This window comes from Mauremys mutica, chromosome 12, assembly GCF_020497125.1.
Source record: "Mauremys mutica isolate MM-2020 ecotype Southern chromosome 12, ASM2049712v1, whole genome shotgun sequence".
In the NCBI taxonomy this organism is placed as follows: Eukaryota; Metazoa; Chordata; order Testudines; family Geoemydidae; genus Mauremys; species Mauremys mutica.
Window position 1 is genome coordinate 4,809,985 of NC_059083.1, and position 22,809 is coordinate 4,832,793.

Consider the following 22,809-nt stretch of genomic DNA (forward strand, 5'->3'; position numbering starts at 1 on the left):
TAATCTGCAAAAAACCTCAATTGTTTTCAGGTGCCGAAGTAGCTCCTGAATCACAGTTAAAGTTGCTGAAATGGCCCCCTGGGCTCTTATCCTGGCCCGCTTCAGGCCTGGCTGGAGGTGGGGCCTCGGGGGGAGAGGAGGAGCCGGGCGCGGGGCCCCGTGGTGAGGGAGGGTAAGGCCCACTTCAGCCCCGCACTGGGAAGACGCTTCCTCTGCCAATCCGTGTCTGCCCCAGGCTACTGCGCTTGTGTTAAAAAATGGTTTGCCATGAGGGACCCGACGCAGAGTATTTTAAGAAGGTTGAGTTGTTGAACCCACTTTACCTCCCTCATTCAGTTAAAGCTTTGACACCCCTTTGTGCTGGCGGCACAGGGTGTGGGGTGTGTGAAAGGGGAGGCCATGTGGCCCTATCACAGGAGTGGAGACCTGGAGCAGTTGGCACCTGTGGGGCTGGTTATAGTATTCAGTGACTCCCCTTAATCCGTCTCCCACCCACACCCCCTTTCGAGTTCCTGGAGACTTGTGGGACCCTCCCCCATGGAGTAAGACACAATCTCACATAAACCTTTCAGAAATGTAGAACAGTGGTCACCAAAAACACTGCGTGGGGTTGCAATGTATGTCACAACATGATGTCTAATGGCCAATCAGAACACAGGACTTCCTAATGCTGTTTTGTAATTTCCCATAAATTATAGAGTCATCCGAGAATAGGGATGGGCTGGACTTCAGCCTTCAGATTAGCAGTGATATGGTTAGATGAAATTATAATGCCCATAAACTCTTGCCACGCACTGTGATGTTTACTTATCATATTAGCCCTGTCCTCAGAATAAAACCTCCCAACACAAAGTGCAAACTTGAATGGCTTGTGTTGTTTTAACAGTTGGAAGAGTAGCTCGGAGACCTCTCTCCTTAAGTTAGGAATAGAAGCTTGTGGCAGCCTGCATGAAAAAGTCCTCAGGGCAGACCGAAAATTGCAACGCACGACCTATGGGATCCCCGTAGAAAGGACAAAACCACTCGAGTGTAGCGCTATGAGTTACAATTCACCATAGTCAGTGTATCAAAGACGTCTGACAGATGTAACAAGAGTCAGCGTGATTGACTTGATCTTCACCCACGATCTGGAGAAGGTCTGTTACCAATGTAGTCTGTGCGCTAAACGCTGGCTAACAACTGGACTGACGGGAGTCAAGGAAATCTGGGGTCCCCACAACTAGCACTAGAGTCGCCTTGACAGAATATTCTGGATGAACTTTCCCTTAAAAAGGAGCTAACAGACAGGGCAATAACTGAGACAGGGCCGCCCAGAGGGGGGGGGGCGGCAAGAGGGGCAATTTGCCCCAGGCCCCGGGCCCCACAGGGGCCCCCACGAGAGTTTTTCGGGGCCCCTGGAGCAGGGTCCTTCACTTGCTCCGGGGGGCCCGGAAAACTCTTGCAGGGCCGGGTGCAGGAGCTTCTGCCGCTCCCGGTCTTCGCCTGTGGGGGCTCCTTCCGCCCCGGAGCGGAAGGACCCACCACTGGCAAATTACCGCCGAAGTGGGACCCGCCGCCGAAGTGCCCCGAAGACCCGCGGCGGGGGCCCCCACTGCCGAATTACCGCCGAAGACCGGGCTGCGCTTCGGCGGCGGGTCCCGGAACGGAAGGGCCCCCCGCTGCCGAAGACTCCAGACCCCTGGAATCCTCTGGGCGGCCCTGAACTGAGATTTTTACTGTCAAAAAATGATTTCTTTAGTAAGGGCCAATCGGTCGCTTTCTTGCCCTAACTCTCTTCTGATAATAGTCCCAATGTCTCCCAGCTGGATTTTATTAGAATCCAGCTCACGGGTTATAACCCAAAGAGCAGCAGGAACTTCCACTCCCTTGGCAAGTGACAGTGGCTCATACTCAAGCAGAGATGACAGCGTTGGTCCCCCACAGACAAATCCACTGCTCTGGGATCTGATAATTTGGTCTGAATCTGCAGGTTATTTTCTGAGAAATGGGTTTAAACGCCCTCACAGTGAAAACTACTTGATTTCATATGTCACTGGAAGCAGGGGCGGCTCTAGGAATTCTGCTGCCCCAAGCAGGGCGCCGCGCCGCGGGGCGCGCTCTGGCGGTTGCCGGTCTCGCGGCTCCGGGGGACCTCTTGCAGACGTGCCTGCGGAGGGTCCGCTGGTCCCACGGCTCCAGTGGACCTCCCGCAGGCACGTCTACGGATGCTCCACCGGAGCCGCGGGACCAGCGGACCCTCCGCAGGCATTTCTGCGGGAGGTCCACCGGAGCCGCCTGCCACCCTCCTGGCAAAATGCCGCCCCAAGCGTGCGCTTGGCGCGCTGGGGTCTGGAGCAGGCCCTGACTGGAAGCAACACAGATCCACCAGGCCTTTTTGTCACTTGGAACAGCTTTGCCGATCAGGACTTTGCAGAAGTTAGATGGAGGCTAAGAAGCCCAGCGGTGCCTCATGCAAAGCCCTTGGCACAAGATATCCCAATGTTTTCATGCTGCAGTTGGTGAGAATCAGGCAGTGACTCCGGCCCCCATTGTTCCAGTCCCGTTTTCCCTCTTCCTGAGTCGCAGACCATGTGTCTATCCCCTGCTGACCTCTGGGAACCTGCCTAGGGAGACGATATTGAGAGATTATTGTATCAACCACAGAGGGCAAACACTGAGCAGAAAAACAGATGGTCACTGCCCCAGTCACTGGGTTGAGGGGGAGGGGCAGGACTCTAGGATCCTCTCCTTCTAAAGCCTGGAATACCACTGGGAGCCCACAGCACTTTGTAAATTTTCCCAGCACCACCTGCTGCACATGGGTGGCAAGTTTGTAAAAATTTTGGTGGGGCCCAGAACCCGCCCCCAACTCCGCCCCCCCAACTCCGCCCCCACCTGCCTAAGGCTCTGGGAGGGGGCTCGGCAGGGGAGGTCTGGGGTGCAGATCCTGGGCTGGGGATTAGGGTGCAGGAAGGGTGCTGGGTGCAGGCTCTGGGCTGGGGCAGGGGGTGGGTGTGCAGGAGGAGGTGAAGGGTGCAGGCTTTGGGATGGAGTTTGGGGTTGGGAAGGGGTGTGTGGGAAGTGGGAGGGAGTTTGGGGATAGGAGGGAGTGCAGGGTGAGGACTGTGGGGCTGAGGGCGAGGGGTACATGATGCAGGAGGGGGCTCAGGGCTAGGGAAGAGGGTTGGGCTGTGGGGTGAGGGCTGTGGATGAGGGGTTCATGATGCGGGGGGGGGCTCAGGGCTAGGGCAGAGGTTTGGAGTGTGGGGTGAGGGCTGTGGGGCTGGGGATGAGGGGTTCATGATGTGGGGGCGCTCAGGGCTGGGGCTGAGGATTAGGGTGCAGGGGATGAGGGGTTCATGATGTGGGGGCGCTCAGGGCTGGGGCAGAGGATTAGGGTGCAGGGGGATGAGGGCTCTGGCTGGGGCTGAGGATTAGGGTGCAGGGGATGAGGGGTTCATGCTGTGGAGGTGCTCAGGGCTGGGGCTGAGGATTAGGGTGCAGGGGGATGAGGGGTTCATGATGTGGGGGCGCTCAGGGCTGGGGCAGAGGATTAGGGTGCAGGGGGATGAGGGGTTCATGATGTGGGGGTGCTCAGGGCTGGGGCTGAGGATTAGGGTGCGGGGGGAATGAGGGCTCTGGCTGGGGCTGAGGATTAGGGTGTGGGGAGGATGAGGGCTCTGGCTGGGGCTGGGGCTGAGGGTTTGGGGCATTGGAGAGGCTCAGGGTAAGGGCAGCCTGCCTTGCCATTAGTGTTGGGCAGGCACTAGGACCCTGCGGCAGCAGACAGCAGTTCTGCTCGGAGCCCTCCAGCAGCACGGAGCAGGCAGGGACGCGACACAGCGGAGGGGGGGGCGGAACACGCGGGGGGGCGGGGGGGCAGGCGGGGGCTGAGATCTGCTCCAGGCAGGGTCGCGGCGGCGGGGGGAGACCTGCGGGGCCCGGGGCCCGATCCAGGCAGGTCCGAGGGAGAGACCCAGCTCCAACTATTGCTGGAGCAGGGCGCCCAGCCCTGAATATTGCTGGGGCCCGGGCACCGCAGGCCTATATAACCTGCCGCCCATGCTGCTGCAGAGAGCTGTGCCCTGAGCTAGGCTGTAGGTCCCTCTGCAGTCCCACAACACAGTGACACAGCGATGGTGGGAGAAATGCTGTATGGAGCTGGGTGTGGCAGGGGCTGTTTTTCAATCCGCTGTTCTGCAGAGGGGCCAGGCTGCACCATTGCAGGGACCAACAGCGGCAGGTGCTGCCACTCCACAGTCTGTCCTGGTGCTTCCTCCAGGGGCTAACTCAGACCAGAAGCAGTTTCCAGCCTCCCAAGAGTAACATGAGGCAATGTACACGTAGGAAAGTCCTGTTTGGTGTGCAAAGTTCAGAATCCGCCCATTTCTGAGAACAATAAAAGGAAACTAAATACCTCTCTTCTCTGCAGAAGCAGACAGGTCTGCTGCACATCCAGCACAACTGCTCCTCGCTGAACTGACTTGTTCGGTGTGTCGAGATTATTTTAAAGATCCAGTGTCTCTAGCTTGTGGGCACCATTTCTGCCTAGTCTGCATCACTCAGTGCTGGGAGGAAGTGCAGACTTCCCCTTTCCTGAGTGCAGAAAAACCTTCTCCCGGAGAAACGTCAAACCAAACAGACAGCTGAGGAATATTGTAGAAGCTTCCAGAACACTTACACTGGAGTCAGCAAAAGAACCAGAAGTTGGGACAATGTGTGAAAAACACAACGAGGATTTTAAAGTCTTCTGCCAAGAGGATCAAACACCCATTTGTCTGGTTTGCCACCTGTCCCGAGATCACAGAGAACACCCCGCGGTGCCCATAGAGGAGGCTGCCGAGGATTACAAGGTAAGAAATCACGGGACGGTGTAAGGGCTGGAATGGCCAGGAACAGCATTTTAATTAAAAAAATTATGGTAAAAACCAGCGGATACCGTTAGACACCCTTATGAACAAGACTTGAGCAATGAGACTTATAACACACTGTTATTAACCTGTTCTTGCTAAAAACCATTTTTAACACCGATAAGGTCCCAGAAAAGTCAGCTCTGAATTGCCCAGGGGCTGAAATTTATGACACACATTCTGCTAGGAATGAAAAAACATCTTGTGTGCATGTGTTGTGCACTTGTCCAGAATCAGCGCAGCCACAGGAACTGCTGGATCTTCCTGAAAAAAGGCACATGAAGAGGGAGAGGAAAAGTCTCCTAGGTGAAATGTCGAATACAAACAAGTGTAGTTGGCTTCAATATTGTTACCTCTTAAAAAATACCAGTAACGTCTGGAAGATCCAAACTTGCAGAGATTTCAGGGACCCAGCAGTACTGACACATAAACCCTTCCAGGGGACAGTGAAGGTCATACACATCACTAATCATTGGGACTGATTCTGTTTTTCATACATTATTTTTTATTTCTTGTGTTTTTTTTTTAGAAGAGTCGCTCTCATATGTGCAGCTGAGACATTAGAGTCTGTTATTTTTCACTGGTAATTTTTAGATAGGCCTAAATGTTTCTGCTCCACAACTTTTGACAGTACAGATTGCAGTGTATGACCATGAGATCTCAAGGGACATTTTCTCATATTCCTGTAGGGCACACATGGGTCAGGTGTTTCGTCTTGTCCCAAATAATGAACCATAACTTTGTCCACATTTCCATCAAGAACTTCATATCCGTATCTGTGACACAAAACCTCATCTGTATCGATCAGTCTCTGGAAATATCTCTTCCTTACCAGAGGCTCCCCCTGTTGGGAAAAGATGTCTTCCTCTGTGGATCCATTTGTATGGATCACACCTCCAGTCATCTTTTTTGTCCTTTTGCACTTCATAACTGTATGCGAGCAGCTGGCCATTTTTTGGCTTAGAAGCTGGAAGACTCAATATTTTCTCTTTTATACGATTTCTTTAAATGTCCACTGCTGCTTGCAGGGAAAATAGTCCCAATTTATACATATAAATTAAACTACAAATACTGGAGGAAAAAAAGACTAAACAATCTTTTTTATTGTATTTGTGCACTTGTGAATTTTAGGTTTTGTTAGAACTTCGGCAAAGCTTTGCGCAAATCAGATTAGAGTTGCGGGTGAGACACACCACCGGCTGGACAATTGTCGAGATGCAACCAATGAGAGAGTAGGGTGATTAAAGTAGAATAATGTATTGAATTTAAACAACACACATTCCCAGCTCAGTGATTGGCAACAAGGATAGGGACCTAGGAGGTTAGTGGCCTATTCTGAACCTATTTATGTGCCATGCAACTGTACACACCCGGGATTCCACACCCTCTAAGCAGCTCTGTGCATCCTCGACACCGACTGAGAGCTACGGGCCAGGGGGGAAGGTCAAGGTTCCAAACTGCAGAGGAGCAGAGGTGAGAACGGGGTGAAAACAGGTGTCCCCACAGGTACATGCGTTCTGAAGCAGCAAGCAAGCGATCGCCCCCGTGGAATAGCTACGTTGTCCCCCTCACTGCCTGCTCCCTGGCCCCATTTCTGTGCTAACATCTGAGCTGGTCTGGGCGTGAGCACTGGAAGTGGGGGAAGAGTGAGATCAGAGGAAGGAAATGGACTTGCAGGGGCAGAGCGACAAGGTGGGGGAGGGAATATCTTTGATTGGACCAACTTCTGTTGGTGAGACAAGCTTTTGGGCGTACACAGAGGTACACAGAGAGAGGCAGCAAATCAGCTGCAAAGCAAAAGGGAGCAAGAGAGACTCAGACTGTTTAACCAGAGCCAGGCAGCAGGAGATAAACGACTCATTGTCATCCTGTGGGCCCCTTGGGAACAGAGGGTTTATTAATAATTAACCCGTCATTGCACAGAGCAGGCAGTGAAAGGCCGGTTCCGCCGGTGGTTTCAGCAGGACTGTGCTGCTCTCACCTGTGTAACACGCAGCGTTTTTGTCCCGTTTCACTGTGGAGCCAAGTGTTCTGGGTGGTTTAGTAATAAAGCGAATTATCCCCCGAAAACCTGGGTTAACGGTCGGTTCAGACGAGTTTCTCATTAGCCTTGTATCAGTCTCACCTGTATGTGCTGCATGTAAAACTTCGGTCCCCCGAGCCACTTCAGAACCGACTGTTCAGGCTCCTCCTTGGTTTGAAAAGGGTTCTGGGCTGGAATGGGTTAACAAAAGTGTGCTGCTAATCAGTTCTTAATCCTAAACTACTGTCCTCAAGGGAATGAGCTATTTGTATAAATTTTGTCCCTTTGCCACTTCGGAACTGTGTATTCCTGGTTCCTATTAGCGTTCAAAACTGGCTCTGGGCTGGAAGAGGTCGATGACAGTCAGCTGTTAATCCGTTCTCAGTGGTACAATATTGTCCACAAGGCAATGTGCTCTGGTTACACATCTCACCCTCTGGGCCACTTCGGAACCATGTGTCCCAGGTCCTTCTTGGTGTTTAAAAACTGGTTCTGGGCTGGAACAGCTTAATGGCAGCGTGCTAGGAATCAGTTCTCAGTGGTAAAATATCGTCCTCAAGGTCTTTTGGGGTTTATTTATTTATTTATTGGTGTTTAAAATATGGTTTTGAGCCACAATAACTGAACAAGAGCACCTGTATTCTAGCTCCAAGAATGATAAGCAAACACGTTACTCCTGGGGGAATTCTGCACCAAAACATTTAAAATTCTGTGCACAATATTTTAAAATTCTGCAAATTTTATTTGTCAAAATAACACTAAACAATCACACCAGTTTCAATTATTTTTGTAATTTATTTCAAAATACCTGTCAGCAAGTCTGTCTGTAACAATACAGACACACACACAATTTCCCCCAAGGGTAGAGAGTTAAAGAAACCCCGACAACAGCCCAGTTCCTGTTTCTCTGCCTCCTCCCTGCCAGATCCCAGCCGGGGGGCCAGACACTCACAGCCCGTCTCCCCCAGAGCCCAGCCAGGGGAGCCAGACATTCACAACCCCCTCCCCCCCCCCGCCCCAGAGCCCAGCTGCGAGGTTCCCCCCTCCCTCCGGTGCAGACATTCACAGACCCAACCTCTCCAGAGCCCAGGGACCCAGAAGGAGAAACAGCCTCATCCTGGGTCCTGGCTTGCCCGGAGTTTCCTGCTCGCTGCTGCCCCCTTCCTGCCCTCGAGCCGGGCTGGCAACCGCAGCAGCTGCTGGGAACACTCCTGTTCCCTCCCCCTGGGATTGTCTCTGTTTGAGATCTGGGCTCTGCCAAGTCCAGCAGCCCCTAGTGGTGGCCAACGTCTCGGCAGCCCATTTCTGGGGGGGGAAAGGAAATTTTCGGTGCCCAACATTAATTTCTGCAAAATCCTGCACTGCGCAGCGGCACTGAATTCCCCCAGGAGCACAATGTGTTATGAGTCTGTTCTCATCACTAAAATATTGTTCTTAACTGTCTGTAAAAACACCTGATGGTTTTTGCAACAATTGTATTGACTAAGATGTTGGTCTGGGCCCTTCTGGCTCGTTCCAGCTTTTACACCATCCCTATATTTCTAGGCACGCACACTGCAGTGCTGCCTCCCGCTAGGCATCCAGACGCTGATTTCCCACCTAAGCCCTAGAGCGAGTCACAGTCTGGAGGAAGACAGGCGTTCGGCTGCCTAGGTAGAGTGTGGGGCCCAACCTGGTAGGTGGCCTCTGAACACACCTGCCACTTCAGGCCCCACAAGCTGGTACACACAGAGGCAGCCTCCCTCCTGACTTTTAGCCCAGGGGTTAGGGTGCCCACCTGGGAAGTAGGAAACACTGGGTCAAGTCCCTCTTCCACCTGATGAGGAGAAGAGATTGGTACAGGGATCTGCCATCTCTCCGGGAGTGCCCTACCCATGGGTAGTGTGATGTGGGGCTCCCTCCCTCTCCCCTGGAGAAGCTATTGCACTGGGGATAAAGAGTCATCTGGGCCAGAGAGTGAGAAAGAGAGACCACAAGCGTGAGACTGGCTGTATAGTCATGGGGTTAGAGCACTCACCCACTTTATTATGTATTTGATATTCTTGGAAATATAAATAAATGTGGGGAAAATCCTCCAAAAACAACCAAAACTAAACCAGTTTTTCTTTTGTTAGGACCAAATTCGGAGCCGTTTGGAGAGTTTGAAGAAAAACAGAGAAGCGATTCTGTCATTTAAACTGAGTGGGGAAAATAAAAGCCAGGAACTGCTGGTAGGTGCCATTATTACTCAGATGCAGATGTGCACGGGGACATTATCAATCCACGGTTTAGTCTGAGTGTCATCAGAGGAATAGTGAGTAACACGTTCTCACCCGTGAGAGATGATCACTTCTTTCTTCTCATTGTAAAGAAAAACTGTTCTGCTTTAATTGAGAGTCAGCAGGAAAATGCAGCATTAAAGCTTTAATCATCCAAATATTTTCACTGATAATTCGAGTGTAATTTGTTTACTTAACAGTAGTTTCTCCTTTAGTCTTTCAACTAAAGCTGGTTGAAATTTTTCAACCAAAAAAGCTTCCAGCAGATAAAAGGGGTTTAGTAGAAAACAACTTTTTTCATGGGAAAAAGTCACTTGCAACAAAATTTTAATTTTTTGACAGAAAATTTCAAAATAAAACAAACATTTTTGTGTCATTTCAAACTGAAATTTCATTTGGCTTTTAAAAAGCTGAACATTTTTAAAACTTTTATGTTTGTTTTTTATCTCTTTCTTTCTCTTTTTAGTCCTTTTTTTCTCCTGAGTGCACTAAAATGAATAATTTCCAGGTTTTTTTCCCCTTAGTTTTTCCATTTTCTTTTTGCCACTTTTTCAAAACTGGGGGATCTTTTGAAGAGGTACAGAGAGGACGTACTAAAAAGAAAAATAGGGGGGAAATGAACATTATTTTTTTCCATTTTGGGAAAAGGGAGAAAAAAAAATGTGACATTTTTCAAAAGTTATTTCGACATATTTTTCAAACAAATCAAAAGAAGTTCCATTTTCAAAACTGAGACATGGAAACAACTTTGAGATTTCAATTATTTTTGCAAATCCCCGCCCCCCCCCCCCCCACACACAGTTTTTTGGCCAGCTGCATTTTGAACAGAGGGACCCGCAGCTGGCCAATCAGTGCAGCTGCTCTGGGAATCTCCTGCCCCAGAGGAGGGTCACTTAGTGCCTAAGACAAAGCACAAGGACGTCATTGGAGAGACTCCGGGTCAGTTCAGTGAGCTTTGGAACAGGCCCGGAATGGCATCGCTGCCAGACGTCGCCATGGAGACGATCTGGGTCCAGATCTGGTCTGATTTCCTGGCTCCTCGGGTATCTGGGGCCAGAGAGAGCTCCAGAAACAGCCTGAATTGGGGGGCTTCTGTCCAGTTCACATGCACTCATCCCTAAGCAACCTGCAAACTCAGATTTGCATTTGCAGAAAGGGGTCTTCCCGGCAACCCAATTTGTGCTCAAGGTCCCTGTGTGGCTTAAAATCCAAGATTTATGGTGGGCCAAATTTTATGTATCCAAAACTGTTTTCAGAACTAATGGCAGCAAATGATGGAGCTCAAATTTTAGTCCTTTTTTTAAATGCCCTTTATGTCTCTGTGTATTTTGTGGACAGCTTGTGTTCCCCAGATCAAGTCTAGTGCTTCTTAGTTTGGGTTCTGCTGTTTCCTCTACTAAAATAATCCTTGCCAGTCAGTTCTAAATCCCACACCTGCTGCGCTTCCTGTTACTAGAAGGATCTGGTTTTCTAGAAGCCATTGATCTCAGATTATCCGAATCATGCAAGAAAAATTCATATTCTAAACACCAGTTAGGATTCTTGACAATCCATTGGAAAATCATCTGTCTACTGAGCATAGAGTATGTTCTCCATAAAATATCAATAGTTAAATTCTACGGGGTTGCAATGATATGCCCCGTGTGCATACATGAGGCTTTACAAAATGTCCCATAACTCACTCCGTGTTCCTGTCCTTGACCTGAGCTTTCTCTGTTTGTATCTCATCATTTCAGAAACAGCTGGAAACTGAGAAGCAGAAGATTGTGGCTGAATTTCAGCAACTGCGCCAGTTTCTGGAGGAACAAGAGCGACTCCTGCTGGCCCAGCTGGAAGAGCTGAATAAGGAAATTGAAAAGACGGGGGCTGAGTATGTTGCCAAACTATCTGAGGAACTATCCTCTTTCAGTTCCCTGATCAGTGAGATGGAGCAGAAGTGCCAGCAGCCAGCGAGTGAATTCCTGCAGGTGAGACGGTGTTAGAAACACCCCGGAACCTTTCAAAGGGAAAAAGTCTCCTAATCCTTCACTTTTGGAGTGTAGGAGTGAAAGGTCAGAACATACAGTATTGCTAAAATATACATTATTGTTCCTTAAGGGCTTGATAAAATGCCCATTAAAGTCAATGGAAATGTACTTCTTGAGTACAATGGGCATTGGATCAAGTCCTAAATGAAAAGAAATTCTTCTTTTGAATTCTAGTGGGAGAAAATGCCTCAAAAAATGGTAAACTCCAAACTCTGTTCTCCCTGTCTCCTAATGCAAGAACAAAGGAACAGTCAATAAAATTAGAAGGTGACAAATTCAAAACTGATGGAATGAACGCTTTTTCACACATCAAGTAATTAGACTGTGGAACTGATTGCCACTGGATATCCTTGAGACCAAGCATTTAGCAAAACTCAAAAAGTGATCAGATATTTCTATGGATAACAGGAATATGCAGAGTGATATTAAACCTCATGCTTCTTTGCTTCAGCCAGTCGCTAACTGTTAGAGAGAAGGATGAGAATGTGGGGGTCAGATTATCTTACATCTTCCTCTGAAGCATCTGGCACTGTCCACCTTTGGAGACAGAATAGTGATTAGCTGGACGTCCGGTCTGAGCCAGTCTGGCATTTCCTGTGTTCTGAACGCTAACACCAAAAGATTAAAGGTGGAACTAGACTTTAATTATGGAAATAACTATAATTGAAGCTAAGATTCAATTTAAAGCCTGATTTTGCCACTTTTCCTAGATATCAGAAAAAGGGAAAATATTGGCTTTAAAATTGATACATGGGGTCTGAGGCTGTGGTGATTTTCTCTGCCAGAACTGAAGTTAGTTAGGGAAGCTGTTCGTTACTTATGGTAGCCTGGACGTGTAAGTAGTCGTTAGAATTCCAAAAGCCTTCTGATTATTTTATTTTTCAAAAAATGCCTCTAACTGGCAAAAAAAAAAAAAGGCAAGAAATAGAACGTAGCTTCCTGGACGTCTCTAGCTGATATCTAGGGTCAGATTCTTTGTTGCGACTGGTATCTGCTGTGGGCAGCATTCTTCACTCCTCAGGTCTCCTGCATTGATCCTGGGGTGTAGGACAGTGATTGGCCCTGGGTTACTCTGTACCCCACACCCATTGTTCTCACCCAGCCCCACCTTCCTGTGGATGTCAAGAAGCCCACAGGACGGGCCTTCAGAGTGTTTGTGGGCGAGTGGGGAGAGAGTTTACAGCACGGGGGCAGCACAGCATGGGGCATCCCTCCCTCTGGCCCCCCTGGAGTCTGCAGGAGGGGATCTTCCCCACACCTGTGAGTGTTAGGAAGATCCTTGTTCAGCACATCGCAAGACTGAGCCTTTGATTCCATGTGCCAGCTGGTTATGCAAATGTCACTACAGGAAGAGCCCGTGTGCCTCCGTATACAAACTTCCTGGGCCCAGCTCCTGCAGTCAGAGCACTCCTCCGAAAGAGCAAAGGCAACACATTGAATGTTTTTGTTTGCGTTATTAAATAACCAATAATTTTTCTTTGAACCTCAAACTGTGAAGACCAAGTGAGTCCCCTCCAGAGCAGGAGGGATCCTTAGTGTGAGAGCTGGGACTGAATTTCCTTTTCTCTCTCCCCTCTAGGACATCAAAGGCACCTTGAGCAGGTAGGTGGCTCCTTCTCACTCTCCCTTTCACTTCCCAGGGCAGGAAAGCGATTTTGGACATGAGACCTGGCTCCCCACGGCCCAGCAGTGCAGAGTGTGGGGCTGGTTCCCAATCTCCCTCCGGTACATCTAATCTCGGGGCTGTTGTCATTTTGACCAGACTCCAGAATAGAGCAGCCTGAGAAAAGAGTGATTGACCCACAGACAGGGGTGTTACTTGTAGTGTAGCTGGTGGAACGGAGACCTCAGGGGATCGGGGATGGAGAATGGGTCTCTCATTTCTAAGTCATAGACTCCAAACTCCACCTAGGTCGGTAGGGATGGAAAGTCAGGGCCATCTGATGACTATTCAATGAGCTGTTTGTTAATTGTTTCTAATTATGCAGTGAGCTCTAGCCGTGTGCTGGGCGGGGCAGGAGATACGATGGAAGAGACGTTCCCTGCTCTGAGGAGTTTATAACGCGCTGTTATCAGTAGTGCTCTGGCAGTGCCTGGAGGCTGAAGGCAAACCCAGGGCCCAATGTGCCGGGTGCTGCACAGACACAGACAGAGACAGTCCCTGCCCCAGGGAGGTTACAGTCTAAATAGACACAAGAGACACAGGGCGGAGGGAGGAAGGATTAAAATCAATTGAAGGGAACATTCAATGGAGACAAAGTGCTGCACGTTGGAAGGAAAAGTCAAACCTACAACTAGGAAATGGGGAATCACTGGGGAGGCAGCAGGACTGCGGGAAAAGCTCTGGGGGTTGCAGTGGGTCACACAGTGAAGGAGGCGGCAGGCTGATGCTCTTGTGAAAAAGGCAGATGTCACTGTGGGATGCTGTCCCAGGTTGCTGTATTCACCGCAGGTGCTGCCCCCTCCTGGCTGCTCTGGGGATTAGCTCTTCCAGGGCCAACCCCTCCCCTGGCGTCTCTGCCCCGTTGTCTCTCTCTCTCTGCAGCCTCATCTCTCCCCCCAGGAGCTGCAGCTTCCTCTGCGTGACTCAGCCCCCAGCCAGGTCACTGAATGGTTCCCCTGCTGGGGGGCAGCGTCTCGCTGGCCCCACTGCCCAGGCAATGCCGCTCCAGCCGGGGCTGGGTGGGGAGCTCGAGCCGCCCACTGCTCCAGGGTCCAGCCCAGGGACCCTGCCACATGCAGGCAGCGTCTGCTCCCTCCCTGGGCTGCTCCCCCCTCCCCTCCCACAGGCCTTCGTCTCCCCCCTGCTCTCTGACGGGGGTTAGACCAGGTGACCCTGGCAGCCCCCTCTGGCCCTGTGAGTCTAACACTCCCTCCCCCAGGGCCCGGCTCCCAGCAGCCTGTTCTCTGCCTGGGTCCCTCCTGCCCTGTCGAGTGCACAGGGGGGGCTGCAGACTCCTCACTGCAGCCATTTCTGCTGCCACCTTCCTGGCTTTGCACTAGCCCAGCCCCCACCTGCTCAGCTGAGCTTCATCGTCCAACCAGGGGTCACTGCTCTGGCCTGAACCCCCCGTGTGTGGCCTGTCTCCCCAATCTCCTCGTTCTCTGCTTCCCTCACCCTTTCCGGGGGCTGATGTGGGGTGAGCACCCAGCACAGGTGTGTTAACAGGAGTGTCAGGGTCAGACACAGGAGGACGTTGTTCCCCCCTTCCTGCCACGGGGAGGCCTCAGCTGGGATCCTGTGTCCAGTTCTGGGCACCGCACTGTGAGAAGGACGTGGAGAAATTGGAGAGATTCAGAGCAGAGCAACAGAAGTGACCCGAGGTTTAGACTGGACGAGCTGTGAGGAAGGTTGCAATAAATGGGTGTGTTCAGTCTAGAGAAGAGGAGACTGAGGCAGGGCCTGATAACAGTCTCCAGATCTGCCTGAGGCTGTTCTGCAGCGAGCGGTGACCAGTTGTTCTTCACGTCCCCTGAGGGCAGAACAAGGAGGAATCGGTTTAATTTGCCACAAGGGAGATTTACATCAGTGCGACGGGTTCCCGGGGTGCAGCCTGGACTGTGGCACTGCTGAGCCCTCCAGATCCCCAGCCTGGGCTGCCTCTCGCCCCGTGATGCTGATGTCGAGCTACAAGCCTGACAGGCCCTGCGCTGACACAGACACCTGCGGGCAGGGACCCGCCCAGCTGTGTTACATGGCTCATCCCCCAGCCATTGACGAACCAGCAATAGAAGGCGCCAGCCAGTTCCCCCCAGCTCCAGCCCTGCCCCCAGAACTGCACTGACTCCCACTGCTCCCGGCTCCCTGGGCAGTGCAGGTTCATTCAGTCGTTTGCCGTCCCCCAGTGCGGGGGGGACACACACTGGCCTTGTAAGCTGAGAACCCCGGAGCTAGTGGACTGACCATCGTATGTATCCAAAGAGCTAAATAAGAACATAAATTATCTTTGAAATGGGTTAGTGGGTCTCACGCCAGGTCCTGGTACGATGGGCATCTACATCACCACAAGGATTGTCCCTAATTATCTCCCTTCAGTGGTGTACAGGATATAAGCCAGGGGATCCTGCTCAGCCACACTCACAGTACAAGACCGAGGGGACGTTCAGTGCAGCTGAAAGGCAACTAGTGTAAAGCTGAGAAAAGGAAAGAACCTTTTTTTTTAACACAGTTATTAACCCGTGGAACTCATTGCCACATGGTGTTACTGAGTTTCATAAATGCATAAAGTTGAAGGCCAGAAAGGACCATAAGATCCTCACATTTGACCTCCTGTCTATCACCGCACAGGCACTGACTTTCTCATTCCCCCGGGGGTGTTCGACCCCCGCTCTGCCCCAGGCCCTGCCCCCGCTCCATCCCTTCCCCCAAGACCCCACCCCGCCTCTTCCTGTCCTGCCCAGCCTCTTCCCGCCCTTACTTCACCCTCCCCCCACCAGCACCTCCTGCCCGTTGCTGACCAGCTGATCCCCGGTGGGCGGGAGGCACTGGGGGGGTGGGGGAAGAGCTGATCTGTGGGGCTGCTGGGGGGTGCTGAGCACCCAGTTTTTTTTTCTGGAGTCGGTGCCGCTGTATCACAGGTCCTTAAATTTCACCCAGTTATTCCTGTGTGAATTTGACTAAATCCTAATGTGCGACTAAAGCACCTTCCAGAAAGCCAGTCAGCCTAGATTTACCGACATCAACAGACAGTAACACCTGAGGCTGCCTAGAAGTGGGGGGGCCAGCAGTGCCGAAACCATGGCCCCACCCCTGCTCCGCCTCTTCCCCTGAGACTCTGCCCCCTCCTCACTCCTCTCTGCCCCTCCCCCATCACTCACCTTTCAGGCAGGTACCAAGGCAGAGAGCAGAGCTCGCCCACCTTTAAAAGTGATGGGGCCACGGCCCCCCTGTTCTGGTGCCCAGTCAGGAGATGGAGAATCCACCACTTCCCTGGGCAGTTTCTGCCAATGGTTGATGCACCCGCACTGCTAACAATGTCTGTCTGATTCCCATGGGCATTTCTCTGCCTTCAGCTTCCAGCCATTGGTCCTTGTGCTGCCTTTGTTTGCTAAACTGAGGAGCCCTTTAGTGCCAAGTCTGTTCTCCCCGTGACGGTGTTTGTACCCCACACTCAAGTGCCAGGGAGCTCTCAGGACAAGGCATTTTCACCAGCCCTCACATCAGATTTGTGGGTCTTCTCTGCACCGGCTCCACTTTTTCAACATCCATTTTAAAATTTCCTCTCCTGGAATTGACACCTTCTCATCTATGATTGGGAGTGGAGCACATCCCCCCTGATCGAATTGGCCCTGTGAACACTGGCTCTCCTCTTGCGAGGTAACTCCCTTCTCTTCATGTGCCAGTATATTTATGCCCACAGCAGCTGTAACTTTCACTCCATGCGTCTGAAGAAGTGGGGTTTTTACCCACAAAAGCTTATGCTCAAATAAATCTGTTAGTCTTTTAGGTGCCAGCGGACTCCTTGTCATTTTAAAGTGGGGACACCAGAACTGGATGCAGTTTTCCAGTATCGGTCTCACCAGAATGAAGGGGAAACTTGTAGTGTCCAAGCTGGGATTGGACCTGTTCCTGGGGCAACAGAGAATTTAACCTCCAGGGTCTGCTGAGCTACAGCCATTCACTAGAGTAAAATACATGTTAGTAAAACACAAATATGACCGAACTCCACAGCGAGTAACACTGGGTTGTTCTTCAGATGCGAGAGGGAGAAGTTTCAGAACCCAGTGGCCTTTTCTTCTGAACTGAAATGTAGAATCGAGGAATCTTCTCAAAGAAACGCATCTCTGGAGACCATAGTGAAGAAATTCAAAGGTAATAACCAGTCACCTGGGGAATTTTCTCACCTATGTTACACTGATAACTGACAGAGCTGGGGAAATCTCTTGGGGACAATGATTGTGGATGGAGATAGTCAGCTAATCATTTGGAAGCTATGAATTCCCTACTCAGCTCTCAGTACGGCCCACACACACTGGGGTAGGGGCCTGCATTCGGACTCCCTGGGGGTAGGGGTGAAAGTAACTTGAAGGACTTGCTGGTACTCTGGAATCCTGAGGAGGGGCGTGGCCTCCACCAGAAGAGGCGGAGCCTTTAAATCCCCAGGCCCTTTAAATCAGTATTTAAAGGGCCCGGGGCTAGGGCTGTGGTAGCAGCAGCTGGGAGCCTGATAACAGTCTTTAAATCACCCCCTGAGCTCCCAGCTGCAGAGGTGGCTGGGAGCCCTGGGGTTCAGGAGCATTTTAAATGGGGGGATTTAAAGGGCCCGGGTCTCCGGCTGCCGCTACCCTCCAGGGCCCTTTAAATCTTCTCCGGAGCCCTGCTGCTGGAGCCCAGGGTGGTAGAGGCAGCAGGAGCCCTAAACCCTTTAAATAGCCACCAGAGCCCTGCCACCACTACCCCAGGGCTCTGGCAGCGGGGCTCTGGGCTCCAACCCTTTAAATTGCTGCCTCAGGAAGCCGCTCCACCCCGGTATGGCTCACCAGCTCTTGCCGGCAGGGGTGGCAGGTTTGTAGAAATTTTGGTGGTGCCCAGAACCTGCCCCTGCTCAAACTCTGTCCCCTAAACTCCACCCCCCACCTGCCCAAGACTCTGGAAGGGAGTTTGGGTGGGGGAGGAGGTCTGGGGTGCAGGCCCTGGGCTGGGGTAGGGGACTGGGGTGCAGGGTGTAGGCTCTGGGAGGGAGCTTGGAGATAAGAGGGGGTGTGGAGGGAGGGGGTGCAGGGGTGAGGGCTGTGGGGTGAGGCTGGGGTGGATTTGGGATGTGGCTGGGGATGAGGGGTTTGGGGTGTGGGAGGGGACTCAGGGCTGAGGCAGAGGGTTAGGGTGCAGGGGGATGAGGGCTCTGTCTGAGGCTGGAGATGAGGGGTTTGGGGTGTTGGAGAGGCTCAGGGCTAGGAGAGAGGGTTGGGGTGCAGCGGGGATGAGGGCTCTGGCTGGGGGTGTGGGCTCTGGGGTGGGTCCGGGCTGGGGATGAGTTTGGGGTGCAGACAGGCTCCCCTGGGACTGGAGCCAGAGAGACGGATTCCCCCCAGCCCTCTCCTTGCTGGCAGCAGCGAGCTCTGGGGTAGGGACCCCCTTCTCCCCCCCCCCCCGGCAGCACACTCACCCCCCCCCCACCATCACTGCACATGCTCCTAGGGCCCCTCTCAGGTCCAGGAATCCCCCTCGTCTCTCCTGTGGTGGGTGCCATGCCAGAGGCGGTGGGGGGGGGGCGGAATCTACCATCACATGTGCACCTCCTCCCCTGCTGCTGCCCCTCACTGGGGCTGCCCCTTGCCCAGCGTGGGGATGAGCAGTGACTGTGGGCAGGGGGGCGGCTGTACCGGTGGAGGGTCCCACTGGAAAATGAAAGGGTCCTGGGGGGAAGGCAGCCTGCCCTGGCAGTAGTGGAGGGGGGACTAGGACCCTGTGGCGGCAGTTCATGCAGGCAGGCAGCATGGAGCTGCAGGGGACGGGGAGAGACAAACGCTCTGCTCCGGGACCCAGGGAGGTGCATGGGGGCAGCAAAGGGGGGCCGGGGCACACTCGGGGGAGGCGCAGGGGGGCAGCGGGGGGGAGACCCGGCCCCGAACATTCTTGGAGCCGGGCTCCCGGACCCTCAATTTTGCTGGAGCCGGAGGTGGAGTCAGAGAGGGAGAGAATGCTCCATTTTCTTGCCAGTAGCTACTGCACTTTTTCTTACTGGTCCTCCGTACCGGCCCGTACCCGCTTACTGTCACCTCTGCCTGGGGGTTTCCTTTCCTAGCAGCTGTGAACATTAACCTGAGCTTGAGCTTCCTGCTGAATTCACTGTTTCTGGAGTATGTTTGTTTGGATTTTCTGTCTGCAAGGCCTCCGGTGTCACCACAGTCCCTCTCTTGCTATTGAGCAGGGCTATTTTCTATCACAGGCCATTGAGCCACAGAAATCACGGGCCACTCACCTGTGGGAGCGCAGGGGACATGAAGGCTCTGGGCTTCCCCCCGCAGCAGGTCAAGCTGGTGCTCACGGTCCAGCCCCGCGGTGGGTGTGGAGATAGTGGCGCTGGAACAATTTTTACAGTGGGGGAGCTGAAAGCCAGTGGTCCCCAAACTTTTTACTGGCACCCCCCTTACCCCTGTCTGTGCCCCCTCTCCCCAGAGCCTGGGCCAAGACTGGGCCGTGGCTCCGGGAGGGGGGGTGAGATGTCGACAGGGGTAAGGGGGCTGAGGCTGGGACCACAGCTGGGGGCGGGAGCAGAGTCCCTGGTGCAGGGCCAGCTGACGGGACCCCGCGTGCGGTGCCAGGCGCAGAGCCCTGGGCGGGGGTCCAGCAGCCAGCTGGGACCCTGGGCGTGGGGCCAGCGCCTGGGACCCCGCACAAAGCCTGGGGGGTGCTGCAGAACCCGCCGTACTCCTAGTTCCCACGGCTCTGCGCAGAGGCTCGGGGCTTCAGTACTCGCGGCTCCAACTCTGCAGGGGGGCACTGTGAGCTGGATGAAATTTAGCAACAGGCCAGATCTGGCCCACGAGCCGTAGGTTCCCCACCCCTGCTTTAGAGATTCTCCACCTTTAATCCTCCTGAGCTGGAGAGAATGAGACCCCCAGTTTTACTAAGTACTAATGGTTCAGTGACAAAATTTCTGTGTATTGGTCTGTCTGTGAATGATGTGTTGGTTTCAGAGAAATTAAACACCTGTGACTGGCCCGTGTCCGCTGACTCCGGCTCACGAGGTTCGGGCTCGGGCTGGAGCCTGGGCTCTGCAACCCTCTCCTGTCACAGGGTCCCACAGCCCAGGCCTCTGCCCAAGCCCCAGCATCTACCCCACAATGAAACAGCCCCAGTGCCTGAGCCCTGCGACCCCAAGTCAGCTGTCATGGGCCAGCCACAGGTGTGTAATTGCTGGTAAAACATCTCTGGGTCTGTCATGTAACCTTAGGTCGTGTCCTTAGTTTTTAATGTTTCTGGTTATTTTTAGTGAGGTGTGGAATGGTTTGTACTGGTCTGAATTGCACTTAACCTCCTTCACTAGAACTTCATAAAGTTCGTTTTCTTTTCATTTTCCTTTTGTGTTAGAACATTAACAATGTGAATATATCCCTAAACACAACAACCTGACATGTCATCTTTCACCCATTTCTTCCTCTAGACTCACTGTCGTCTAGACTGCGGTTGGACAAAGGTAAATTTCTGGGATCAAAGAGGGAGTGAAAACTTTCCTATGAATTATGGTGGCTCCTTGGCAGCACCATAGTTCAGGTTTTGTTTCTGAGCAACATATTCCTGGTGGCTGCCCAGATCTTTCCTAAAAACAGAAAAGTCGATTCTTTTCTCTCTTAGAATTTAGAATTAAGCCTCACTCATGATCTCGCAATAGAACTCTCAGCTGTAGCTCCTAAAAAATCCCGATATTTGAGAGTTCTAAAAATGAGGCTGAATTTTACTTAGAAATCCTGTCAGCTGCCCTGGGCGCGGCTGGGGCTCCCGCTGTCACCACCCCAGTGCAGCTGCTCCCCTGCCAGCCTGGGAAGTGGGAGAGGGGCCCCCACTGTAGCCCCCAGGCCTAGGCAGGGTGAAGAGCCCCAGGAGGAGCAGAGGTGAGGCTGGGGGAGGCTTTATTATGGCCTGGGGTCTGCAGGGGGCCTGAAGTGATTGGGGGGCTGATGGGCTGGGGGGGCTGTATTGCTGGTGGGTTCTGAGCAGAGAGGGTGAGTGCTGGGAGGGTGAACTGAGGGCGGTGGGGTCGGGGTGCTGAACTGATGGGGGGTGATGATGGGGGCTGGGGGACTGAATTGAGGGGGTTGGATGGGGACAGAGCTGATGGGGGCTGGGGACAGGATTAATTGCTGGGCAGGAGATGGGCAGATGGGGGGTGAGAGCTCCTGCAGCAGGAGCCAGAATCCCCTTCTCCACGACAGGCGGGAGAGTGGGCAGCACTGACTGTCACATGCGCAGCCCTGGGGAGGGGCCAGGGGGGTTCAAACACCAGGAGACTGAGCTAAAACCCACAACAGAATCCTTTAAAATGTCCTGATTGTTGGGCCCTGTGATGTGCTGGGAGCCTCCTGTGCTGCCAGGGTCTCTGATCCCGTCTGTGGGGAGAGGTGGGTGCAGGTGGGGAAAGGCTCCAGGGCCTGACTGTCAGGCCCGTTCGTGCTGCTCTGTCAGAGCAAAGGGGCCTTGATGTGCCTGGAAACAGTCCCCAGAAAATAGCTCCGGTGCCAGGGAGCCCCCCCCCCCGTCTGTGTGAAGTTGGCACAGGGGCTCCACAGCAACTCTGCCCCCAGCCGTTATTGTAGCAGTGGGCTGGGGCCATGCTGGGGGCCAGGGCCGGCCCTAGGGGGGTGCGGGGAGGAAGTGACGGATTCGTCTCTTCTGGGACCGACCGCGCCAGCCAATCACACCAGCCCGCGGGGCCCCTCAAAGCGCAGGGCCCGGCGCGGTCGCCCCGATTCACCCTCCCCAGGGGCGGCTCTGCTGGGGGCACAGACAGGAGGCATCACACTCTGGCTGCTCTCTGCTTCGCAGCCCTGAGGCCCCTGGAGCGAGGGGCCAGGCAGACTGAAGGAAGGACAAAGGTGGCTTAAAACCAGCTCCCTCTGACCCCCCTCGTCTCCCCCCCAGCACAAGGGTGGAATCACTGAGACTCAGACTCTGGGTCTGGGGCCTGGCTCAGCCGAGCTGATCCTTTCGCTCTGTCCCTGAACTGGCTCTGTCAGGGTGTGAATCCCCCCGGCCCATGGCTGAGATCTCAGCGCTGCTCCCCGTGCAGAGCTGGGTAAATCCGGGAGGGGGGAGGTTGCCTGGTTCACCCCCCAGCTGGGGCAGGTTCTGTCACTGACACGATCAGACCCGGCCCCAGGGCTGAGCTCTGCCCCTCACGCTCTGATTCTCTCTCTGCAGCGAACGTGACCCTGGATCCAGACACGGCCCATCCCCGACTCATCCTGTCTGCGGATCGGAGAAGTGTGAGATGGGAACACACACGGCAGGACCTGCCTGACAACCCTGAGAGATTTGACACTATGTCCTGTGTGCTGGGCTGTGAGGGATTCACCTCCGGCCAACACTACTGGGAGGTGGAGGTGGGGACGGGTGGATTCTGTGCTGTGGGGGTGGCCAGAGAGTCTGTGAGCAGGAAGGGAGGGATCAGCTTTAACCCTGAGCAGGGGATCTGGGCTGTGCAGTGGTGGCAGGATGAGTGCTGGGCTCCCACATCCCCTGGGCAGCGCATCCCCTTCCCCCCGAGCCGGGCGCCCCGCAGGATCCGGGTGTATCTGGACTATGAACGGGGGCAGGTGGCGTGTTTCAATGCTGGTACCGGGGACCCGATCGCCACTTTCCCGCCGGCCTCTTTTGCCGGGGAGAGAATCCGCCCGTTCTTCTGTGTTAGTGCTGGTGCGCGGCTCCTCTAGCCCCCACCCCCTGATCTCTATGGCCTGGTGGACTGCGCTGAAGGGGGGGCGACGCTCTACCCGCAGCTCTGTGGCTGTGGAGGTCTGTGTGTGGCGCTCTAGGATCAGTCTCTGTGCTCCTGGGAGGCCAACTCTGTGTGCAGTGGGGGGGGGGGGGCCACCAAGGAAGGAGGGAGCCCCCCTGTGGGAAGGACCCTGCCGAGGGCCAGAAGAGACCCCGCAACTGGGGGAGGGGAGAG

At 53.5% G+C, this 22,809-nt stretch overlaps 1 protein-coding gene across 1 annotated transcript; it reads left to right on the forward strand.

Annotated features, from left to right (window-relative positions):
• The first annotated feature begins 3,955 nt into the window (after positions 1-3,955).
• On the forward strand, positions 3,956-22,809 carry LOC123345586 (tripartite motif-containing protein 15-like). The gene is made up of 7 exons (XM_044982568.1): positions 3,956-4,832; positions 9,027-9,122; positions 10,907-11,137; positions 12,777-12,799; positions 16,894-17,009; positions 20,305-20,337; positions 22,059-22,809. Exons 1-7 carry the CDS (start codon positions 4,695-4,697, stop codon positions 22,568-22,570), a joined length of 1,149 nt encoding a protein of 382 aa, XP_044838503.1. The 5' UTR covers positions 3,956-4,694; the 3' UTR covers positions 22,571-22,809.

Excerpts from the sequence above, each read along its gene's own strand:
- LOC123345586 (XM_044982568.1), top strand. The coding sequence starts at position 4,695 with ATGTGTGAAAAACACAACGAGGATTTTAAAGTCTTCTGCCAAGAGGAT. Across the intron at positions 9,123-10,906 it reads ATAAAAGCCAGGAACTGCTG|AAACAGCTGGAAACTGAGAA; the intron begins GTAGGTGCCATT and ends TCATCATTTCAG. Across the intron at positions 12,800-16,893 it reads ATCAAAGGCACCTTGAGCAG|ATGCGAGAGGGAGAAGTTTC; the intron begins GTAGGTGGCTCC and ends GTTGTTCTTCAG.